Here is a 19,252-nt window from a genome sequence, read left to right on the forward strand (position 1 = left end):
ATATTAGAAATAATCGAAATTGAAAAAATTCCAAAGTTTGATAATAAAATTTAAGAGTATCTCTTTTAAATTTATTTTAACAATCTATTTCTTCTGAAAAGCGTTACAATCTTTATTATTTTTCCATTACAATAATTCATTCTTCTTAGAAATTACCTCGTAATTTTCCTTTATCGCATATCGGTATTGCAAAATTGTCATCTTTAATCCCTTCGGACCGACAGGAAATAATATCGATCCTGTAAAGCTAGCACATGCGCCTTGAAGAATATCCTTTGGTGTGCGCGTGTGCGAGGGGTGAAAACATACCGAGTTCTTATTCGAGAAATATCAGTGAACATGAACACCTGATTCTGATATTTTTATTAATACGTAATAGTGTATTTTCGTTCTGAGAAAGATGAGTCCCGGTTTAGGGCATGATCCTTTGCCATCGTACAACATCACTACTCTCGGTGAGTTTGCGAAACGAATGACCCTTATATTTTTTGGAGCAAAATTTATTATTTCTCATATATGTACGAGATATCAGAACCACAACTTTTTATTCATAAAATTACGAGAAAAAGAAAACGAACTGGTTTTTCTCATTTTTTTTTCTTATTAAAGACACGAAGGCGCAATAATAAGAGACGTCCGTCGTATGAATAAAAAGTTGTGGTCCACAGAAATATTGCCGCGTTTATGTGAATAGGAAGTTTATGAAAAGCAATAAATCAATTTATCGGTACTTTTTTATTCTTTTCAAGGAAATACTGCTCTATGCTTGTGGCAACAGCCGCAACACATTTTATTCCAGTTGGCAAACTTCTGTTTCGCACTATCATATTCGGCGCCGTCCTCTAAAAAGGGGATTTTGTTCATGCATTCATTGCTAATCTTAGGTAAGTAATTAACAATACAAAATCTGTGTATTATCTCAAAATAAAACATCATATTAAAAAATAGCGAAATATATTGCATATTTTATTTTTACTTATTACTAATTGCATGCAATTGTACCATTTCAATCTTAACTTGCAATTGTTAAATTCTTTCTTGAAAATATTTCTAAAATATTTCTTTCAGGTTTTATGTTGCTGTCAGGATGGGCTTGGCACGTGATATGCGCACCAGATATCTTTTCCTGGAACTTTAGCTTTCTATTGCTCAATATCGGTCAATTAGTCTATATTATTTATCAGATGAGACCCATCAGATTTGATCCCGAATTGGAAGAAGCTTATCACACGCTCTTTTATCCTTTCAAAGTAAATTTTCGTCACTAATGTTATTGGAAAAATTGGTGAATCTTTCTTTATATCTTCGAAAGAGTTTTGGAATTAATTCCTTTTCTTTTTATCACAGGTTTCACGACTGCAATTCAAACGATTGGTATCGACAGAATTTGCGACGATAATGTCTCTTCATGCCGGCGAGGCGTACGCGATGCAAAACTTAACGAGAACAGATAGATTAGGTTTGCTCCTCACAGGAAAAGTCAATGTTTTGAGCGATAACAATTTTTTGCATCCCATATTGCCCTGCGAATTCCTGGATTCACCGGAATTCGAAAGTTCTCGGGCTTCTGTCGATGATAAATTTAAGGTATTAATTTTGTTTTTTATCTAATTATTAAAAATCCGAAATAAAAATTAAATCCTTTTAGGTATCTATCATAGCGGCGAGTTCCTGTAGATATCTGTATTGGCAAAGAACAGCCTTGGAGTATCTGCTGGTGAAGGAAACTTATCTTGCCACTGTCTTGACCACGCTGGTCGCAAGAGATATCGCAACGAAGCTGTATGCAATGAATAACAAGGTATTCTTTTTTGATAAAAGAATAAAATTGTAAATTCTCCTTTTATACTTTTCAAAAATTAAATTATGGTAATATATTTTATTTTCGAATTTCTATCGTAAAAATCTAGTTTCTTTTTCATTTCTCTTTATATATATTATTATAAATGTTAATGAAATCATACACATATATTCTTTTAATTAATATGTAATAAAATATATCATATATCTTATCTCTTATTAAATTCTTTATAATAGTTTTGATCGATATCTTAGATAGTTACAGATAAAGGATCGCACTTGGACATTCGCCTTCCTACGATTAGCGCTGGTTTAGGCATCAGCAGCGAATATAAAAGTCCTCGTGCTTACAGACAAGCACTGATTCGTAGGAAAGAAACTAAACCGACATCTAACAATGGTATTTGTTTATTTAAGATAATAGATCAAATCAAATAATCCCAAACAAACAACTATCAATCTGGCGAATAAGAGCCACATGTTAACAGATGTTAATGTGTCTTAGAAATTAATTTTTTCCGCGAAAATTGAAACGTGCACAGGGTACATATTTTACTTGGTATATTTACCAAGAAAGAGATTCCCATTTTTAAGAATTACGCATTAATATGCCAGCTTGATAGTTGTTTGTAAATATTAAGAGCCTTATGTTCGAAACATCAAATAATCCCAATTATTCATTTAAAAATTCTGTGTACTAATTGAGAGAAAAATTGTCCTTCAAAATATTTTATTACCGATTTTTTGTATTAATATTAATTGATTGCATTTTAGTTGGCAGCGTAAAGTCCAAAGAACGCGCGGTGAATAATCTAACGAAGAAGGGTGCACCGAATATGGAACCTCTTCCGGAGCTGCCGTCTTGCGACGATCTGGCCTCCAGCGGCGTGGAGAGCTGGCTGGATTCCTCCAGCAAGTATCACAGCTGCGAAATTGTTGACGAGGAATAGCATTACGCCTCCTACTCGAATTACGAGAGTTTGCTCGGCGACGCCGAGGACGCCGAGCACGATATACAGCTCTTCGACTACAAGAACGCGGATTGTTGGAGATCATATAACGACTAACGATAAAAAAAGTGGCGGCAAATGAAAGCGTACGCTTTTACTTCCGCTCACCGCGTTTACACTGTTGGACTTTAATAAAACCGTCTTGACGGTTTTAATTTTAAAGTATTTGTAATATTTTACAAATCTCTCATAATTAGATCTAGTAAAATTCATCAATAGCAACAGAACTCATCAAACAATATATCCTTACAATATTGTACATACGATATATTCTATAGAGTTGTTGCTCGGCAACGAAATTCGCAACGAATGCACCTTTCGAAAAGTATTCATGTAATGTAAATGTAATGCTTTGTACATATTTGTAAATATCAAATGTTTGACGACAAACTCGGAGGATGGAAACTCTAGTCCGAGGAAAAAAGAAACGATACTTATGAAAATATTTTAATGAATTTTCGAAAAAAGCTAATGCGTTAAGTAAATTTAACATTTATAAATGCACACAAATGCGCCTATACAATTTTTGTAAATATTAAGCTCGATCGAAGAATTGAGTTAAGCAAGAGAGAATCTAGAATTTCTTACTAAAAAAATTTTTACGAAAAATATAAATAAAATACTTACACATATTTAATCAAATTTCAAAACCACATGTTTATAATTAAATAAATAAAAATATACAGTACTCTCTCAACAAAAAGCGTCTCATTAATCTCAACATTCTATCAATGACTTTTATTTTACACTTTTATTCTTTACGAGTTCTTTTTAGAGGTTCTTAAAAAATCTGAAAAAGAGTGTAAAAATTAAAAATAAATTCTTATAAATATTTATATATTTAAAAAAAATGATATCTGTTTGTTATTATTAATTGTATAGCATTTATTTTTTGCATTGTCCTAATTGTAATTGTAATCCAATTATCAAATGGTTCGGAAAATATTTTTTTTTTATCTTTTCAATAAATTTACAATTTCTTACGTGTTCACCATAAAAAGAGTCAAGTTCGAAGAAAGAAGAAACCACGAAGATAGAAGAATCAAAGAAATCTATAAACAAGAAGGGAAAAGAAAGAAGAAGAGAGATGGAAAGAAAGAAAGTCCTTGCCGGCAGCAGAGGACAATCATTCGAAGGACTCTCGATGAGGTCCACGGCAGTCGCTTCGGCTTCGGAAAGAGGGTTAACAAGCGGTGGTGCCACCTACGCGGAGGGCGTGGCGCTAGCTCCAAGGGTGGTTTAGTGTCGCGAGAGCTGCCAGAGGCGCATCACCGCACGGAGCGCAACCCCTGGGGTGCACAGTTTCGCGCCCTCGGATCAGGGTGGCTAAGAGCGACGGGGACGCGCGCTTGAGCGATCGAGCGAGCGCGAGGGGGTTGAGGGTGGGCAGGTGGGCAAATGTGAAAAAGGGGCGGCGAAGACAGGGGCGAGAAAAAGCTCTGCTTGGGGGGGGGGTGATCAACGAGAGAGCAAAGTTGGCGTACTCCGCGCATACATCGGGGAGCGGAGATTCCGCGCGGAGATGAGCGTACGAGTGGTCGCCGTCCTGTATACCTCGTCCTCCCTTCGATGACGTCGTCTACTTGCTGGATAAGAAGCATTTCGTACGGAGAGCAGGAGAACGTCATCGCCACCGCCACCATCGGCAGGACGAAGGACACATCGCCACCGAGGATCGTTTTCCATCGCTCCTCGCAGCAGTGACCATGGCACCAGTCCTGCCGTGTAAACAGTGCTCCAGCGAAGGACACGATCCGTTTTCCAGATTAATGATGCTGCCGCTCTACCCTTGCTGACGAGCGGACGGAATACGGTGCGTTGAAAACAAGGGATGCTGGAGAGATTGTGTATGTGTGTGAGAAAAAGGGAGAGAGAGAGAGAGAGAGAGAGAGAGAGAGAGAGAGAGAGAGAGAGGGGGAGAGGAAGAAGAGAGAGAGAGAGAGAGAGAGAGAATGTCGAACAGCTTCCAACGAAGTTACCAGAGGAGAGAGTGTTGACGATGATCTAATTTCTGATGGCGTAGGATCGCGTTGATGAAGAATCGCGAAGGGGAGAATTGATAAGCGTGATGTGTGAATGTTATTGATCAATATGATGAGAGAACACGCATCTTGGACGCACGGTTGTTGACTCGCGAGAGACTGTGGCGTGGATCGACGATTGTACTCCCTATTCGTGTAAGTTGCACTGATCTTGATGTAGTGGCTAGAATATCTTTGCAAAAAGCTTCAGCAGAATTCTAAAGAGAGTGAAAAATGAATAATATCTGATTGCTATTGATCCAAAGCGTGGTGTATTTGAGGCATGTGTGTGTGTGTGTGTGCGTGTGCGTGAGTGTGTGTGTGTGTGTGTGTGTGTGTGTGTGTATGTGTGGCGTTTAAATATTACGAAGAATATTATGCAAAAGGAAACAAATATCTTTTAATTTGATCACTTTAATTATCCGCATGGACTAGTTTATGAAAATTGATTCCAAATGGTTTGTAACTGTTACAAAATACTACATCATATTTTAATTTACAAAACATTTAAAGGGATGATCCGCATTTAAAAGGTTTCACGAGAATTACGAAGAATGATAATGGTCGTTTGAACTGATATCATGTCGCAAACAGTAAAGCTTAATTGAGTTACGAATAAAACATTTGATAAGCAATTATTGTTAATGATGGATGAGAATGAAATATCTGTTCGTCTTGCTGTCTGTATGTAATGAGTTGCTTTGTAATAACGACGAGAGTAATGTGACAATTATATAAAAGTGATGGCTTTATGACATAATAATGACATTTTCTCCCATTTAGCCAAGTTATAAAAACATTCTGAAATGATTTTAAATTAATACACAAATTAATTGTAAAATTTTTCTCAAAGTTTTCAATTAATATTTAACAAAAATTTTAGTCACCTCAAAAACTTTAGTTTAAATTAGTCAAGAAATAAGATTTTGAAACTGAATTATTTCAAACGATTCGAGGGTTTGAGAAATTAAAAACTTTAAATTAATCTGAAAAAGAAAATATATTCTTATGCTTGTTTATTTATTAATATGTTGCGTGAAAGACTAAAAATTTTTACAATTAATTGAAAAAGACACTTTTTCGAGATTTAGCAATTAAATTGTAATTCAACTTAATGACAAAAAGGTTGGCGCTTATAATTAATTCGCGCGAGTTAATCATGAAAACTTTATTAACTGACTGTTAACTCATTTGAACTTTGTAATACCAAGAGAGACAAGATTGTGACGCTTGTTTATCTTTTTAAAAGTTCATTGAAGAATGATCGTTGATTCTCTCGCATATCGTGTAATGTTTCAGGCATCTGCGACAAGGCCGCGAAGAGAAAGCGAAGAAACGTTTCGTTAAAACTAATTACGGCAGACTCACGATAATTATTGTGACTCTATTTGTGGTGAGATCTACGTGAGATCCTTTCCTTGCGTGGCAAGCTTACCGAGGTCAAAAAGTAATCGGTTGCGATGGTGTCGCGCGCAATAATGTTCGTTCGCGTCGCGAATTTCGACGAGGACAGAGGAAGCTCAGCGTCTTCGTGCTCGCTGCTGTCGTCGCATACTCACAGTAGACTGAGGTGTATCATCCTGCACTTCAAAAGACATATCGCTTATCCACCATAAGGTAAGAACACATAAAGGATATTAGTATGTAAATGAAATGAATCATATACGGCAGGGTAACAATCGAGTCATTCGACCCAAGAGATCGTACGACATGCAATTGAAAGCTGTAAATAATGAAAGAATATATGTCTTTTTGTTAAAAATGAAAAGTCGCGTTACAAGAGAAATTAAACACTTTTAAGCCATTAAGATCTCTAATTCTTACGTGATAATCTCTCTAATCGTGGTCGTGCTCGCGTTGTCTCGACGCAAAAAAAAAAAAAAAAAAAAAAAAAAAAAAGAATTAATTGTGACATGCGACGTTAGAGCATTTACCTGTTGCTTTACGTTCGTGCAAAGAGGCGACGAGACTTGCAAGTAATGGGTTGCTAACTTTGTGATTTGTAACAATTTTGAAGCCGAACGTCGTCTTCCAGGTATTATTCGAGAAAAATCAAATAATATTTTTATCAAAAGAGAATGCTTTTCATTCTGAATTGTGCAAACTCACTCCGACTAATTGTGAATATATTAAATGTATGTAATTATTTTCATGATAATATAAATATACATAAAATTATAATCTAATCTAATAGAATAAAATAACGGTAAGTTATAATTCAATTTGTTTTTCAATCGTAATCAGATTGAATTATAAGTTATTATTAGTATAATGACGTGTTTTGAATAATTTAGTTACGTTTATAAGACTGGTGAATTAATATACGTGTGCGATACGCTTTTGAATCTCACGATATGACGCAACACTCACATGTTGAAGCCAGCAACTGCATATAAGTCGGGCATCAATATTTTTCATTTTCGACAAAAGAGAAAAAATCCAAGATACGTTTCGTTGCGAGCCAGAATTTAAATTCGGATCACGTTTCGATTAAATTGGAGGCCATACACTCGATCTGCCGACACGTGTGTCACAGTGTGTAGCGGCCTTTAAGAAAGAGGGTTGCACGTAGCAGACCGCGTGGTTCCTCCGTCGCCGTCGAAAGGGTCGATAGCCCTCTCTCTCTTCGCAGGGCGCTCGCGCCAACCCCACGCGCACATTATAGACAGCTGCTTTCAGCTGTTGGCAGTTTACTACGGAAAGAGACCTCATCGGAGCGTTTTACACCCTAGTCCTCGTAGTTTGGAAAATTAATCGTCTTCTCTTTGATGCCATCATTGATATCTTATCAATGACGTATTACTTGAAATCGCTTCGATATCGTCTCGTAAAATTCGGAGATTTCTTTGCATCACCCTGTATTCATTCTTTTTTCTCTACCTTGGGGTTAAAATTGCCACTTTATATGATAAGTAGATCGTGCTTCTGAGTTGGGTAGAATTTAACGTGTAGCTGTGGCAATTGAGTTTTACTACCTGTCTGAGTAGTAAACCCTTCACTTAAGTACAAAAGGATTTGTGTATGTAATAAAAGATAACGATTTGCTCCACGTCAAGCATTATTATTAACGAAATTAATCTGTAATACAGATAAAATGCACTTGAGGAAAATAATTTATAGATGACAATTAATAGTGATGTATAAAAGACGAGAAAATAATAACACTGCCACACGATTTCGCTATGCTTATCAAGTAATTTTGTGAATTTCGGACGCGAGAAAATCGCATGAAACAATTTATGTGCGATGGACTCGCGCGCGATAAACTTGACGGGGCAACAAGTGTTTCCGGCGCAAGTCCAAACGCAAGTCCAATATACAATATTCCAGCGAGGATGTTCGTGACTTGGCAATCGGCATGTTTGCAAAAATTAAGACTTACATTTTTTGACATTTTTTTGGCTATTTTTAAAGTTTGTATCACCATTTTCATTGTTAAATCTAAAATCTATCAATTTGATAGATCCAAATCAATCATTAATTTCCAATAAACTTTGTTGCAGGAATTTTAAATACTTTAATAATAATTTTATATTACTTTAAAGAATTTTTTTTAAAATAGTTCAAAATACTTTAAATAATAATTTAAAATGTTTTACATATTTTTAATTTTAATTAAAAAAATAAAACGGTAAAAAATAATTTATAACCACTTCTATATATAATTAATCCATAATCACTCTTCTAATTTTAATTAATTTTAACAATAATTCCTAATTACACTTAACCGGTTTTTTAAAACTTAAAATCAAAGATTATCTCTGTCAGGTCATACTTATAAATATCCGAACACTATTATGTGCCGATAAAATCATTGATAAAATAAATACGATAATATTCAATGTAAGGAGAGAGAAAGCATGAATTCAATTGCTCAGAGAAATTCCCAGTGATGGTCGGAAATGAGTGAGCCATGAAGTGCATAAGAAATAAGTAATTTCATCAACATAAATTGGATTGACCGATCAAGCGCCGCAGTTTCTGTCTTCTATGACTTGTCGGTTACCATTTTAGTGGAATTCGAGGGATAGGAGAGTAAAGGGTTGGCTTCGGACCCTCAATATGCGGCTTTAATCTAATTCGAAAGCTGTCCGAGCCACCGCAGTAAAACGAATCGGGAGTGACAGAATGTGTTCGCTCGCAATTCTAGGGTGATTTCAAAATGGTCACGTAACGTTATCACTGTTGAATTTTAGTCATTTTCCTCATTTGCATTTTTATTGCCTACTTTAATCTTTTCGATTGACTTTATATCAGATAATAGAATGAGAGAATCAGTTTTTAACCTACCGTTTGCACATTAAGATTTCCTCCTATAATGTACATTCCATATATAAAGAAATGTATTCTCTGCGTGTTTATATCTACAGTGTGCAATTTAAATATCTATGATTATATTTTTTCCGGATTTGAATATATTTTCCATCTGCTAAAAATATCCTTGCAACTAGTGGAAGCGATATCTACGTTTCCTATACTGCAAGCCGACATCTTCGAGGTCGGAACAAAGTGGCAAACGGAAGTAAAATCTCAAGGAAGCTTGTCGTCACGCAAGCCATATCTTGCCCGTCGACAAGATTATTTTCATATTTTCAGGAGACCTAATTTACATACGGACTCACGACATAAGCAATAAAAGAGAGCATATCGGTCTCTTCGTTTTCCCTCAATATCTCATCGATGCTAATTTGTTGGCTCGAATCGAAGCCAATTAACATAATTTGAATAAAACGCGATTAAAAAGAAAATATCGCTCGGCGTTTTAAATCATGCGTATAACTCATACACCATTTGATCTTCTAAAATACTGCTCTTTTGCTTAACCATTGATCTTTCGCCAATTTTAATTCATCCTTTTTCAAATAAAATTATTAATTTTTGACACAGAAATTAAATCTAAAGCGAAAACAAAGAAAAATATGCAACATACAATGATTCAAAGTAATCGAGATAAATGAGACACTTAGAGCATACATATATCGTGCATAATATATACATATGTATATAAACATGTTTGAATCGCGTGACTCTCCAAGATTACTGTGTATTTCTCTTTATCATCGATCCTTTGCGAAATTTTTTTTTTTTTTTTTTTTTCGAAAAATTCATTGCAGAAAAAAATCAATCTTTTCAAATCCGAGACATCGGTCGAATAAAAATTCGGCACTTCGGTAAATATGCAAGTTGGGCACACGTTGCAGGATGGTATTTAGAGCCTGGCGTAAATCACCACACCCTGTTATAATGTCACGTGATTTACCCTGACCCCAGCCGAGCCCACATAGAGCCAGCGAATAAGTCTTCTGGGGCGATAGTGAGCACGGCCAGTCACGAAAGCCTCTCCTCCGCCTTCGCCCTTAATTAGCATACGAGCTAAGTCGATACAGCGGCACGATGACCTTGAAACTTTTCGTCTGTCTGTAAGAGGCATCTTCGGCCAATTCGTTCGTTCCGTGCGAATTGCCTCTGTAACGTCATCGAGTGGATCAATCGATCAACACGAACTAGAATACAATGGATGGGGGTGGGGAGTACATCTAACATCGCACATAATGATAGAAGAGAAATTTTAGAATTTTTTTTATAAAAACTACATATACGAATAAAGATAAAATTCGACTTTTATATAAATTTATATATCATATTTATACTCGTGTAATATTTTTTTATGCCACTGAAAGCGCAACTAAACAAAATTAATAGAGCATAAAGTATTCTAAAGTAAATGTAAATTTTTATCTTCAGAATTATTTATAATATCAATTAAAATTTCAAATAGAAAAAGAGATTATATAATGATTAGAATGTTTTATTTAATGTGTTTGCGGAATACATTAAGATAATTAGGCTTTACATGGCATAGCAACCAGATGCAGCAACTGATGAAATCTGTAGTTGAAATCTCGCCTGTAAAGCCGACTATCTCCGGCTACTTCGTGTTTCCGTTTGCGAGAAACGGCTCACGTCACAACGTGAGATTTAAGCGAAAGAATATCAAGATACGATCAAGTTTGTATCGCGGTAGCCGCGAATGAGGATTTGCATAACGAAACGGACGAGCTGCCCTTGCACCAGGCAGACGTTAACTCTTTAGGGATCGCACGAACGCGAAATTAAGTTAATACGTTTAGGGAAAACTAGACTGTATCACACAGATAAATCAAGCTTTAACAGTATAATGGTTTGCCCTAGATGTAATCATCTACAGAATTCGCAATGTAATACGACCTATATTACCGCTATTTTAAATATAAATTCCATATTGACTATTTAGAGAATCTCGGTCACCAATTTATAACTTTTTTCAGATGAGAAAAATATCTCACAAAAGGAGGGTACTTATATTTGTATGCATCTTTTTACGATATAGCACAAATGTTGCAAAAATAAATGATTCTTTTTTTATAAACCAAAATATTTAATTAAATATAGCCTTCTCTTTTGGAGATATTTCTATAGATTCTGGATAATATATATCCAGACTGATTATATATATAATCACTCTCTGTCTTTTGCAATTAAATATATAAATATAAGAAATAATATATTTAAAAATCTAGAAAAAATACAGTCGGAATTTTCTGACTAGTTATTTACGAAAATTCACACCTCCTACGATCCATTGCTCTTGGGTTCCAGTTTATATCTATTGTACGATAGTTGAAGCAGACAGGAAAGAGTGTCCTAACGAATTTCCGTTCAATGGAACGTAGTTCCGTTAGATGAAAGCGTGACACCGGCCTACCTCGGACGGAAATATCGAAAATCGAATAATAATATTAAATCATTTCGAGAGCGGATTCACGCTTATTGGCGCATGCTGTATCAGCGGAAAGGACTTTAAACGGCATTTCTAGCTGGTTGCGTAGCTCTCCCATCGATAACAGAGTGCCTCGCAATAATAGATAATCGAAATTTTTTTACGGAATTTTTATTTTCTTATTAATTTTTACGAAACAAATCGACGATGTTTTTGTTGAAGCACAATCGATTTTGAATCCACGATAGATCATAGATTGCTTTTTTTTACAGAAAAATAAAGGATATATGTAAATTTATTTTTTAATCTATGTATCATTTTATAAAATATATTTTATGTAAGATATCTGTATATATTTTTCTTTTTTTTCGAATAACTGGATTAATATTTTGGTTAAATACTTAGTTTCTGAACCAGAAACATGCTTTTATTCTTTTCAGTCCAAAAAAACTTATTTGAACGCGATTTGCTAGTTTTAACTGATATAGTAAGAAATTATGTGAAATTATTGGATCAAAACAGCAGTAAGAAATAGACTTTATATGAAAAGAGATTTTGCAGAAAATCTAATATCTCTTGTTTATAGTCTAAAAAAGTAATGCAGATATATTTTGTAAGATGGAGAGGTTTTTCTCTCTCTCTCTCTCTCTCTCTCTCTCTCTCTCTCTCTCTCTCTCTCTCTCTCTTTAAAAGCCGATACGTGCCAAGAGGTTTTGTTCGGTTTCGCGGTTTGGAAGTCATTCGCGCAATTTCGGGACATAACTCAGCTTGAAAACAGATAAGATCGCCTTTTCTGGGCGATGACGTAATCGATCCTTAACTGCATGCTATTTTGAGATTTTCGCCGTTTGGTCAGAAAATATCCCGCGAAATCTTTGAGCCGGCGGCGAAACGAAATGCTGAAGTCACGCAGCCTTTCGGCGCGACCTCGAAGATAATAAAGCTCAGATATTGCATCCCGAATCACGAAGAGCCGAATCAATATTCCACGTTAATCGTACAGTTGCTTGTGGCTTCCATTGTAAATCTGACAGTCAGTGCTTAACTGTAATTTCGATAAATTAAGGGCAAGAATATATACCAGCTCTCAGATATGAAAGGTCAGCTCAAGCGCGTCGGAAACGATAGTAGATATCGAAAAATTGTTTGTACGAAGAAAATCTATCTTAAAATACAACAGCTTAATTGGTCCCTAATGTTTGTTTGAAAATTTTAGTTAAAATCGAAAGAGACGCACACTTTGCAATATTAAAAAATTATTTTCTTGAAAAATCTACAATATTTAATTTTCTCATCATTAAGAATCATTTTCTTTTTCAACAATGGTTTTATAACTATATTTTTTTTTATAATATTTTTGCAAAATAACATTTTATTTAATTATTTGAATAAACAAGATTAAACAATCCCTTTAGCAATACAAAATTAAATTAAAGGAAAGAGGCGTCAGTAGATAACAGAAATAGATAAAATAAAATAAAATTTAAATATAGTAACTTAAAGAAAATAATCTTGAGGATTTTTTAAATCTTGAAAAATATATTGAAGTATCTAGAAATTTTATAAATAAAATAATATACCAAAGAAAATAAATTTCTTTATATTTTCTTTATATTTGTGTAATATTTGAATGCAGTATTTTCTATAGTATATTGTTGACTTGAATATTATTTCATTTGCTGGTGAATAATGTCAGATAACCATTTCATTTATGACAGAATTTATTATAAGCGTCATTTATGTATAATATAATAGGAATTAACAAATGCAAATTTTTAAAGATTGATATTTAAAAGGAAACAATGCCTATTGCATATGATATTGCAGAGGTCGATGGTGATGGCACGTGTCACGCGCCCTCGACAAAAAATGGCGAACACGACTGATTCACCCGCGACGGCCGGCGGCAGCCTCCTTTCGTCCTCGACGACGACGCCGTTCACCAGCTCGTCGACATCGGCGGCGACCTACTCGAGTGAGGGTTACACCCTCAACTATAGCGGTCTGCCCAGTCTGGGCGGCTACTCGCTGGACGATCTCAACTACACGGAACTGTGGCTGGACGTCTGGAACGGCACCGAGGTCAACAACGTCACTGAGAGGTTGAATGCGACAGTGTTTATACCGGGTGGCTACTGCGACGAATGGGAGGCTGCTCAGCACAAGCTCTTCCAGGTGAAAATTAGCTTCTGATGAATACATTAAAGTTACATTTAATATTCATAATTAATTTGATAATAAAATTTAACTTTAAATGCAGTCGGGATTAAATTTCATTTCCCCTAAATTTCTTTAGTAATATTGGATTATCAATGTCTTTCATCTTTCTTTTTAACTTTTAAACTTTTTTCTGCCTTTTTAGAGATTCACTTAAAAATGTATTATTATAATTACATATTGATTTCAGGCAGCGAATTTATTTTTTGCGGCTGCGTTTCTGGTGCCGCGCTCGTTCAAAGCTTCCGTCTTAGCTCTTCGCACGTTTCTCACGGCGGGCTTTATGTTGGCGGCTCTCTGGGCCGGAATCACCATATGCGCCCTGGACGCTATGTTGTGGTGCTTGGCCCTCGGTCTGCTGAATGGTATTCACTCATTGATACTCGCCTGTCGATTCCTGCCCCCGGCTCTCAGTCCTGAATTAGCCGAGCTCTATCTGAAGCTCTTCAAGCCCTACAAGGTCAGCAAGAAACATTTCCAGGAGCTGGCGAAAGAAGCGAGAATACTTAAGCTGGATTCCGATCAGACGTACGCAACGGAAGGAGTCACGCCGGCAGATAGAAGACTGTCCATTCTTTTACGTGGAAAGTGAGTGATTCCTCTTTTTTCCTAATAGAAGACTAATTGAAACTGAATTAATATAGAGACGCTAATACTTTTCTATATTATATCTATGATTTTTTTTATGAAATGAAATTAATATCGAAAGGACTAAGAGTCTATAAGATTTTAATTGATTTTTTATTAACTGCATCAATTCATTATTGTCGATTGAAGAGAAGAGGTCCTACTTAATTTATTATTTATCGCACAAGTCGCTTGTCGCTTGAAGTACGGTTTCAATATTAAATCTCGCTCTCGGTTCCAGACTGAAGGTAACTTGCGACGGAACACACTTGCATTATATTAGAGCTTACCAATTCGTCGACTCACCCGAATGGGAGGCCGTGCACGAAAGCGACGCTGACGTCTTCCAGGTGACAATACGCGCCGAGGAGCCTAGCACTTACATCTGTTGGACAAGAATGAAGTTACTCAGGGTGCTCCGACACAGGCCGCTGCTCAAGGTCGTACTCAACACCCTCATCGGTAAGGACATTACGTCCAAGTTGTACGCCCTTAACGAGCAGCTCGCTGGTGTCGCGACCGCCAGTGAGAACGCCACATCGAATCCTTACAGAGGAGTCTCGAGAAGCGTCAGCGTCGACGCCGTTAACACGGAAACCGCCGGAAAGGTTCGATCGACGACCTGGAAGACGCAGAGGCAGTACAGCAATCCACGTAATGACAGTGAGTATGGTAAACTTTTCCCCCGTACTAAATGATACTTTCTTTACTCACATATCTCTTGTCTTATTATAGACCTTGAATTTTCACATTTACATATCACCCTCGTCATAATCATCAATAACTCGATTTACGTAACCGGTACATTTTGATAAGAACAGAGATGTTGGATTTTTCAAAGTTAAGACAAAGGGTCTATATCAAAGATGGGTTACAATTTTTCTGCCCTCTCTCTTCAGGGAATTCCCCGGCCCGGTATTCGCATCAATATTGGGCGCCGGTGGTTGCCAACCACTTTCCGCCGACTTCGCCGTTTATTCAGAGCCAAAACCTCGGCTACTCGTTACTGCCGCAGGGTGTCCAATTCTCCCCGCCTCCGCGAGCACCCGCGCTAACTCACCCCCCTGTGACGCGGCAGCGAAGCGGGGGTGCTGGCGGCGATTACACTCTGCTACCTCAAACACCGAAGCTCGAGAGGAAACGATCGAAAAAAGGGACTAGAGAGGTAGGTCGATGTTATTCTTTGATTTTATTACTGACCTTATTATGAGGATAGTGTAGCTTAAGTGCCTTCTACATGACACAAAAGATGTGCGGTAACTAATTTTAGATATACAATAAATCAAAAGTACACACAAATTTTTAAAATAAATTAACAAAAACGCATACACAATATTTTATTATATTTATCATATTCATAATTATATTCACTCTATCATATTCATCATATATTCATATTTATTTTCATATTTACATAAATTCATATTCATATTAATTCAAATATTATCTTTACTAAAGATTTTTAATTATATGCCATTTTATATGTTTTCTCTCTAAACTCTAAGTATAAAGTATCTTAATAAATATTTTTTAAAATTTTTATTTAATTTTTATTTAAATCCCTCTCTTTCTCTCTCTCTCTTGACATATAAATGGAACGTCACGTATAATAACATATGATATTGTTCGGAAGAGAACAATATACTTATCGCGCCCCATTATCATTAACGCTTCCCCCAAACAATCAAACTATACGTACACTGCACTATTACGAGAGAGTTGCAGCCTGATTGTCATTCCGAGTGTACTTTACATTACGTATACCTAGATACATCAAGAGATATTTGTGGTCTCACCCTTCAAGCAAATATGCCCAGCAAATGAGCATGAATTCTCTAGTGTGTTTAAATGCACCGTAATTATAGTTTGTAATTTTAACACTGTAATTATGTTGTCTTATGCGTTTAGTTATGGACATTTCTCCATATATTTACGTCTATTAAAGGTTTAGAGACCGATTTAGAGATAACAAATCATTGATCCACTCTAACAGCTTTTGATAAATAGGTATCTAGATATAAAAGCATTAAGATCGATTGAATATTATGTATTAGTCTCTTATTTTGCTTACTGTCAACACGTCTTCTGCAAAAATGATCTCTTTCATTTATAAATTTATATAAAATATATAAAACATAATGATATATGAAATAAATAAAATATAATAATAATATATAAAACAATAATGTGTTTTGCAGGTGACCTTCGAGACACCAGTATGACGCTCACTCGACGGGGAAGGTCCTGCCAGCGTGCCTCTGCTTTCACTGTCGCCGCAACGCTCTGCCTAGCCCCGTCGTGGTCTGGTTGTCATCCTTAAGCACACCGCAAAACTCACTCTTTAAACTTAAGGTCGACGTGCGATATCAACGAATGGCCTACCTCCTCGAACGGGAAGGGAGAATGCGACGATCACGGTACGAGTATGTTTTGGGATATGTCATGGAAGTCTCCTTGGTAATCCGCGTAATCGCAAGAATACGGATGGGAAAGCGAAGTTGTCAAGGGTGCAGTTTTGGGGTGTGCCAATGATTTTCATATCCTGCAAGTGCCACGCCTTACACAGACACGCACGCACGTGTGAAATCGAAACCGCGATGACGGCCGTGGAAAGAATTCCGATGTCCTTTACAGGCTCGGGACATCCGTCGGAGTTTTGGGGTGGAAAAAGGGACGTCATAAATCATTCGTTACGTTAATTAACGTGGAGAGGTGGAGTAAGCGATGAAGAAAATCGTAAACGAAAGACTCTAAATATAGAATATATTGTATCGATGAGCATCGTCTCTATGTACACACACTTTTACATCGACTGTGATTACAACGGATATAATGATTAAGTCTTTCAGAGAAACGCTGATTATATACACATACAAAAGAAAAAAAAAAAAGAGACACGTGCGTTAATTAGCTGCCGCGGTAATCACACACGCATAATCAATCCTAACGCTTGCGTGAATTCAGGTGTCCTCCGTTAAAGCGTTAATGATTTTCGGATAATTCTAGATTAAAACTAGATTAATAATTTTTGCACAGATTTTTATTTGTTTTCTACATTTTCGGCGGATGTCTGTTTTCGATGCTTCCGTGAAGCTTTTTATTTTTTTTTATACAACCACTTGCGCCGTGAATTATTGAATTTTTATGTATCTTTACATTATTACATAAATCTTCTATATAGAAGTAAAATTATATTATATATTGTACAGCGAAAGACATCTGAATAGCACAAATTGGGATCGTTGTATAAAATTAGTGCATAAAATGCGCATTCACGATAAATGTGATATGTTGAGAAAAAACACGCAGATTCTATTCGGTGAACGAAAAAAAGATTCCATTTGCACTCCCTTAATTAAATATAAAACGCGTTAAATAAATAAACAGAAAAAGTACTGGAAAAGTGAAATGGAAAAACATGCCGAATAACCCAGGAGTAAAACAATAAGTGCTTCGTTAAAAAAAAAAAAAAAAAATCCTGCAATAAAGTGCTTCGAAAAATGTAGTTGATGGCGAGATACAAATTATAAAACAAAGTTTAATTATTCACGCAAATTAAACGGAAAAAAAATGCGTCGTGCATAACGTAGAAGAAAAAAAAAAACATGTGTGTTTGTATGTTTCTATGTTTATATAATCGCCGCGTGTGAGAGCGAGGCTGTAGAAGATCAACAAAGACGCACAAACGATTAAACAAAACACGTGAAGGAAATAAAATTACTTAAAACGGCTGTGTAGAGTCGAGTGTAAATGTTAAAAAAATTGCAAAAAATGGCTGTAGAGTATCGTAACGTTACGGAAGGAGTGTGTGTGTGTGTGTGTGTGTGTGTGTGTGTGTGAAGAATGTGTTCCAAGAGGCGCACGTCGGAAAGGATCGCCGTTGACATAGAAATTACTTTCATCGAATCAGGCGAGACATCATTGTAATATTCTATCATATTGCGTAGTTGCTTTTGTAAACAACTCGATATATAGCAAATCGAAATATAATAACTTTATATATTTATAATAATCAAAATTTTGAAAAGACTGAGTTGCTGACTGGTATTGTAAGTTTGTTAGTTTTGAATAATATTTGCAGTAACCTCTCTAAATTTGATTAATGTGTTGCGGCGGTATATTTGTAGGATTGTATTTTTTAGGATTAATTTTTGAATTTTAAGAAAACTTGTGTTTGCAAGACTGATCTATTTTCCGACGTAGACACGAGCCTAAAGTACGAATGGATCTGTTTGAGTGATTTTTGTCGACGTTGCGTCAAAAGAGAATAAACGAAAGCAAAATAAATTGCGCGAGATGGAGACTGCAGCAGCGACACATCAACATCATGACACATTGTATATTATTATTATTTACGATTACAATATGTTCGTTGACTATTATGTTAGAAATAAAAAATGCATTGAAAAATGAGGTGTAATATGTATTAAGAATGAGCCAACTTATCCTGATTCTGACTTTTGGGTTTTCTCGCTATTATTATCATTTATATTAGTATAATTCAGAAATTGCAAATAAAAATGGTATAATTTCGAAAATTAATATTCTAAGAAATAGAAAATCATGTGTAATTTTAATAAATAAAATATGCATATTTAAAAACATAAAGAATGTGTTCGGAGCAATATAAATTATATATTTAAATAAGCATATATCTTTAAACAGTGTCCTTTAAATATGAAAAAGATTACAACAATATATAACACATACAAAATATAATAAAATAATATATAAAATAATATAAAATATATAAAATATATAAAATACATATAGCAAACAAATAGAAAAACATAAATATTAAAAAACTAAAAACTTAT

The 19,252-nt window shown here is 35.5% G+C and overlaps 2 protein-coding genes across 4 annotated transcripts; both read left to right on the forward strand.

The window, feature by feature from the left end:
• The first annotated feature begins 315 nt into the window (after window positions 1–315).
• On the forward strand, window positions 316–3,489 carry LOC140667736 (popeye domain-containing protein 3). The gene is made up of 7 exons (XM_072895919.1): window positions 316–455; window positions 750–884; window positions 1,069–1,250; window positions 1,348–1,587; window positions 1,649–1,801; window positions 2,056–2,200; window positions 2,575–3,489. The coding sequence occupies exons 1-7, from the start codon at window positions 401–403 to the stop codon at window positions 2,748–2,750; spliced, it is 1,086 nt and encodes a 361-aa protein (XP_072752020.1). The 5' UTR covers window positions 316–400; the 3' UTR covers window positions 2,751–3,489.
• Window positions 3,490–4,224: 735 nt separating this feature from the next.
• Window positions 4,225–18,886, forward strand: LOC140667768 (popeye domain-containing protein 1-B-like). 3 transcript variants are annotated; one of them, XM_072895994.1, is made up of 7 exons: window positions 4,225–4,987; window positions 6,131–6,448; window positions 13,419–13,766; window positions 13,999–14,396; window positions 14,677–15,098; window positions 15,335–15,600; window positions 16,634–18,886. In XM_072895994.1, the coding sequence occupies exons 3-7, from the start codon at window positions 13,425–13,427 to the stop codon at window positions 16,655–16,657; spliced, it is 1,452 nt and encodes a 483-aa protein (XP_072752095.1). In that variant the 5' UTR covers window positions 4,225–4,987; window positions 6,131–6,448; window positions 13,419–13,424; the 3' UTR covers window positions 16,658–18,886. The 3 variants fall into 3 exon arrangements, with proteins under 3 accessions (XP_072752095.1, XP_072752096.1, XP_072752097.1); XM_072895995.1 differs by having other exon boundaries at window positions 4,225–4,623; XM_072895996.1 differs by lacking the exon at window positions 6,131–6,448 and having other exon boundaries at window positions 4,225–4,623.
• The last annotated feature ends 366 nt before the right edge of the window (window positions 18,887–19,252 follow it).

The sequence above is a fragment of the Anoplolepis gracilipes genome, chromosome 7 (genome assembly GCF_047496725.1).
Source record: "Anoplolepis gracilipes chromosome 7, ASM4749672v1, whole genome shotgun sequence".
Lineage (NCBI taxonomy): Eukaryota > Metazoa > Arthropoda > Insecta > Hymenoptera > Formicidae > Anoplolepis > Anoplolepis gracilipes.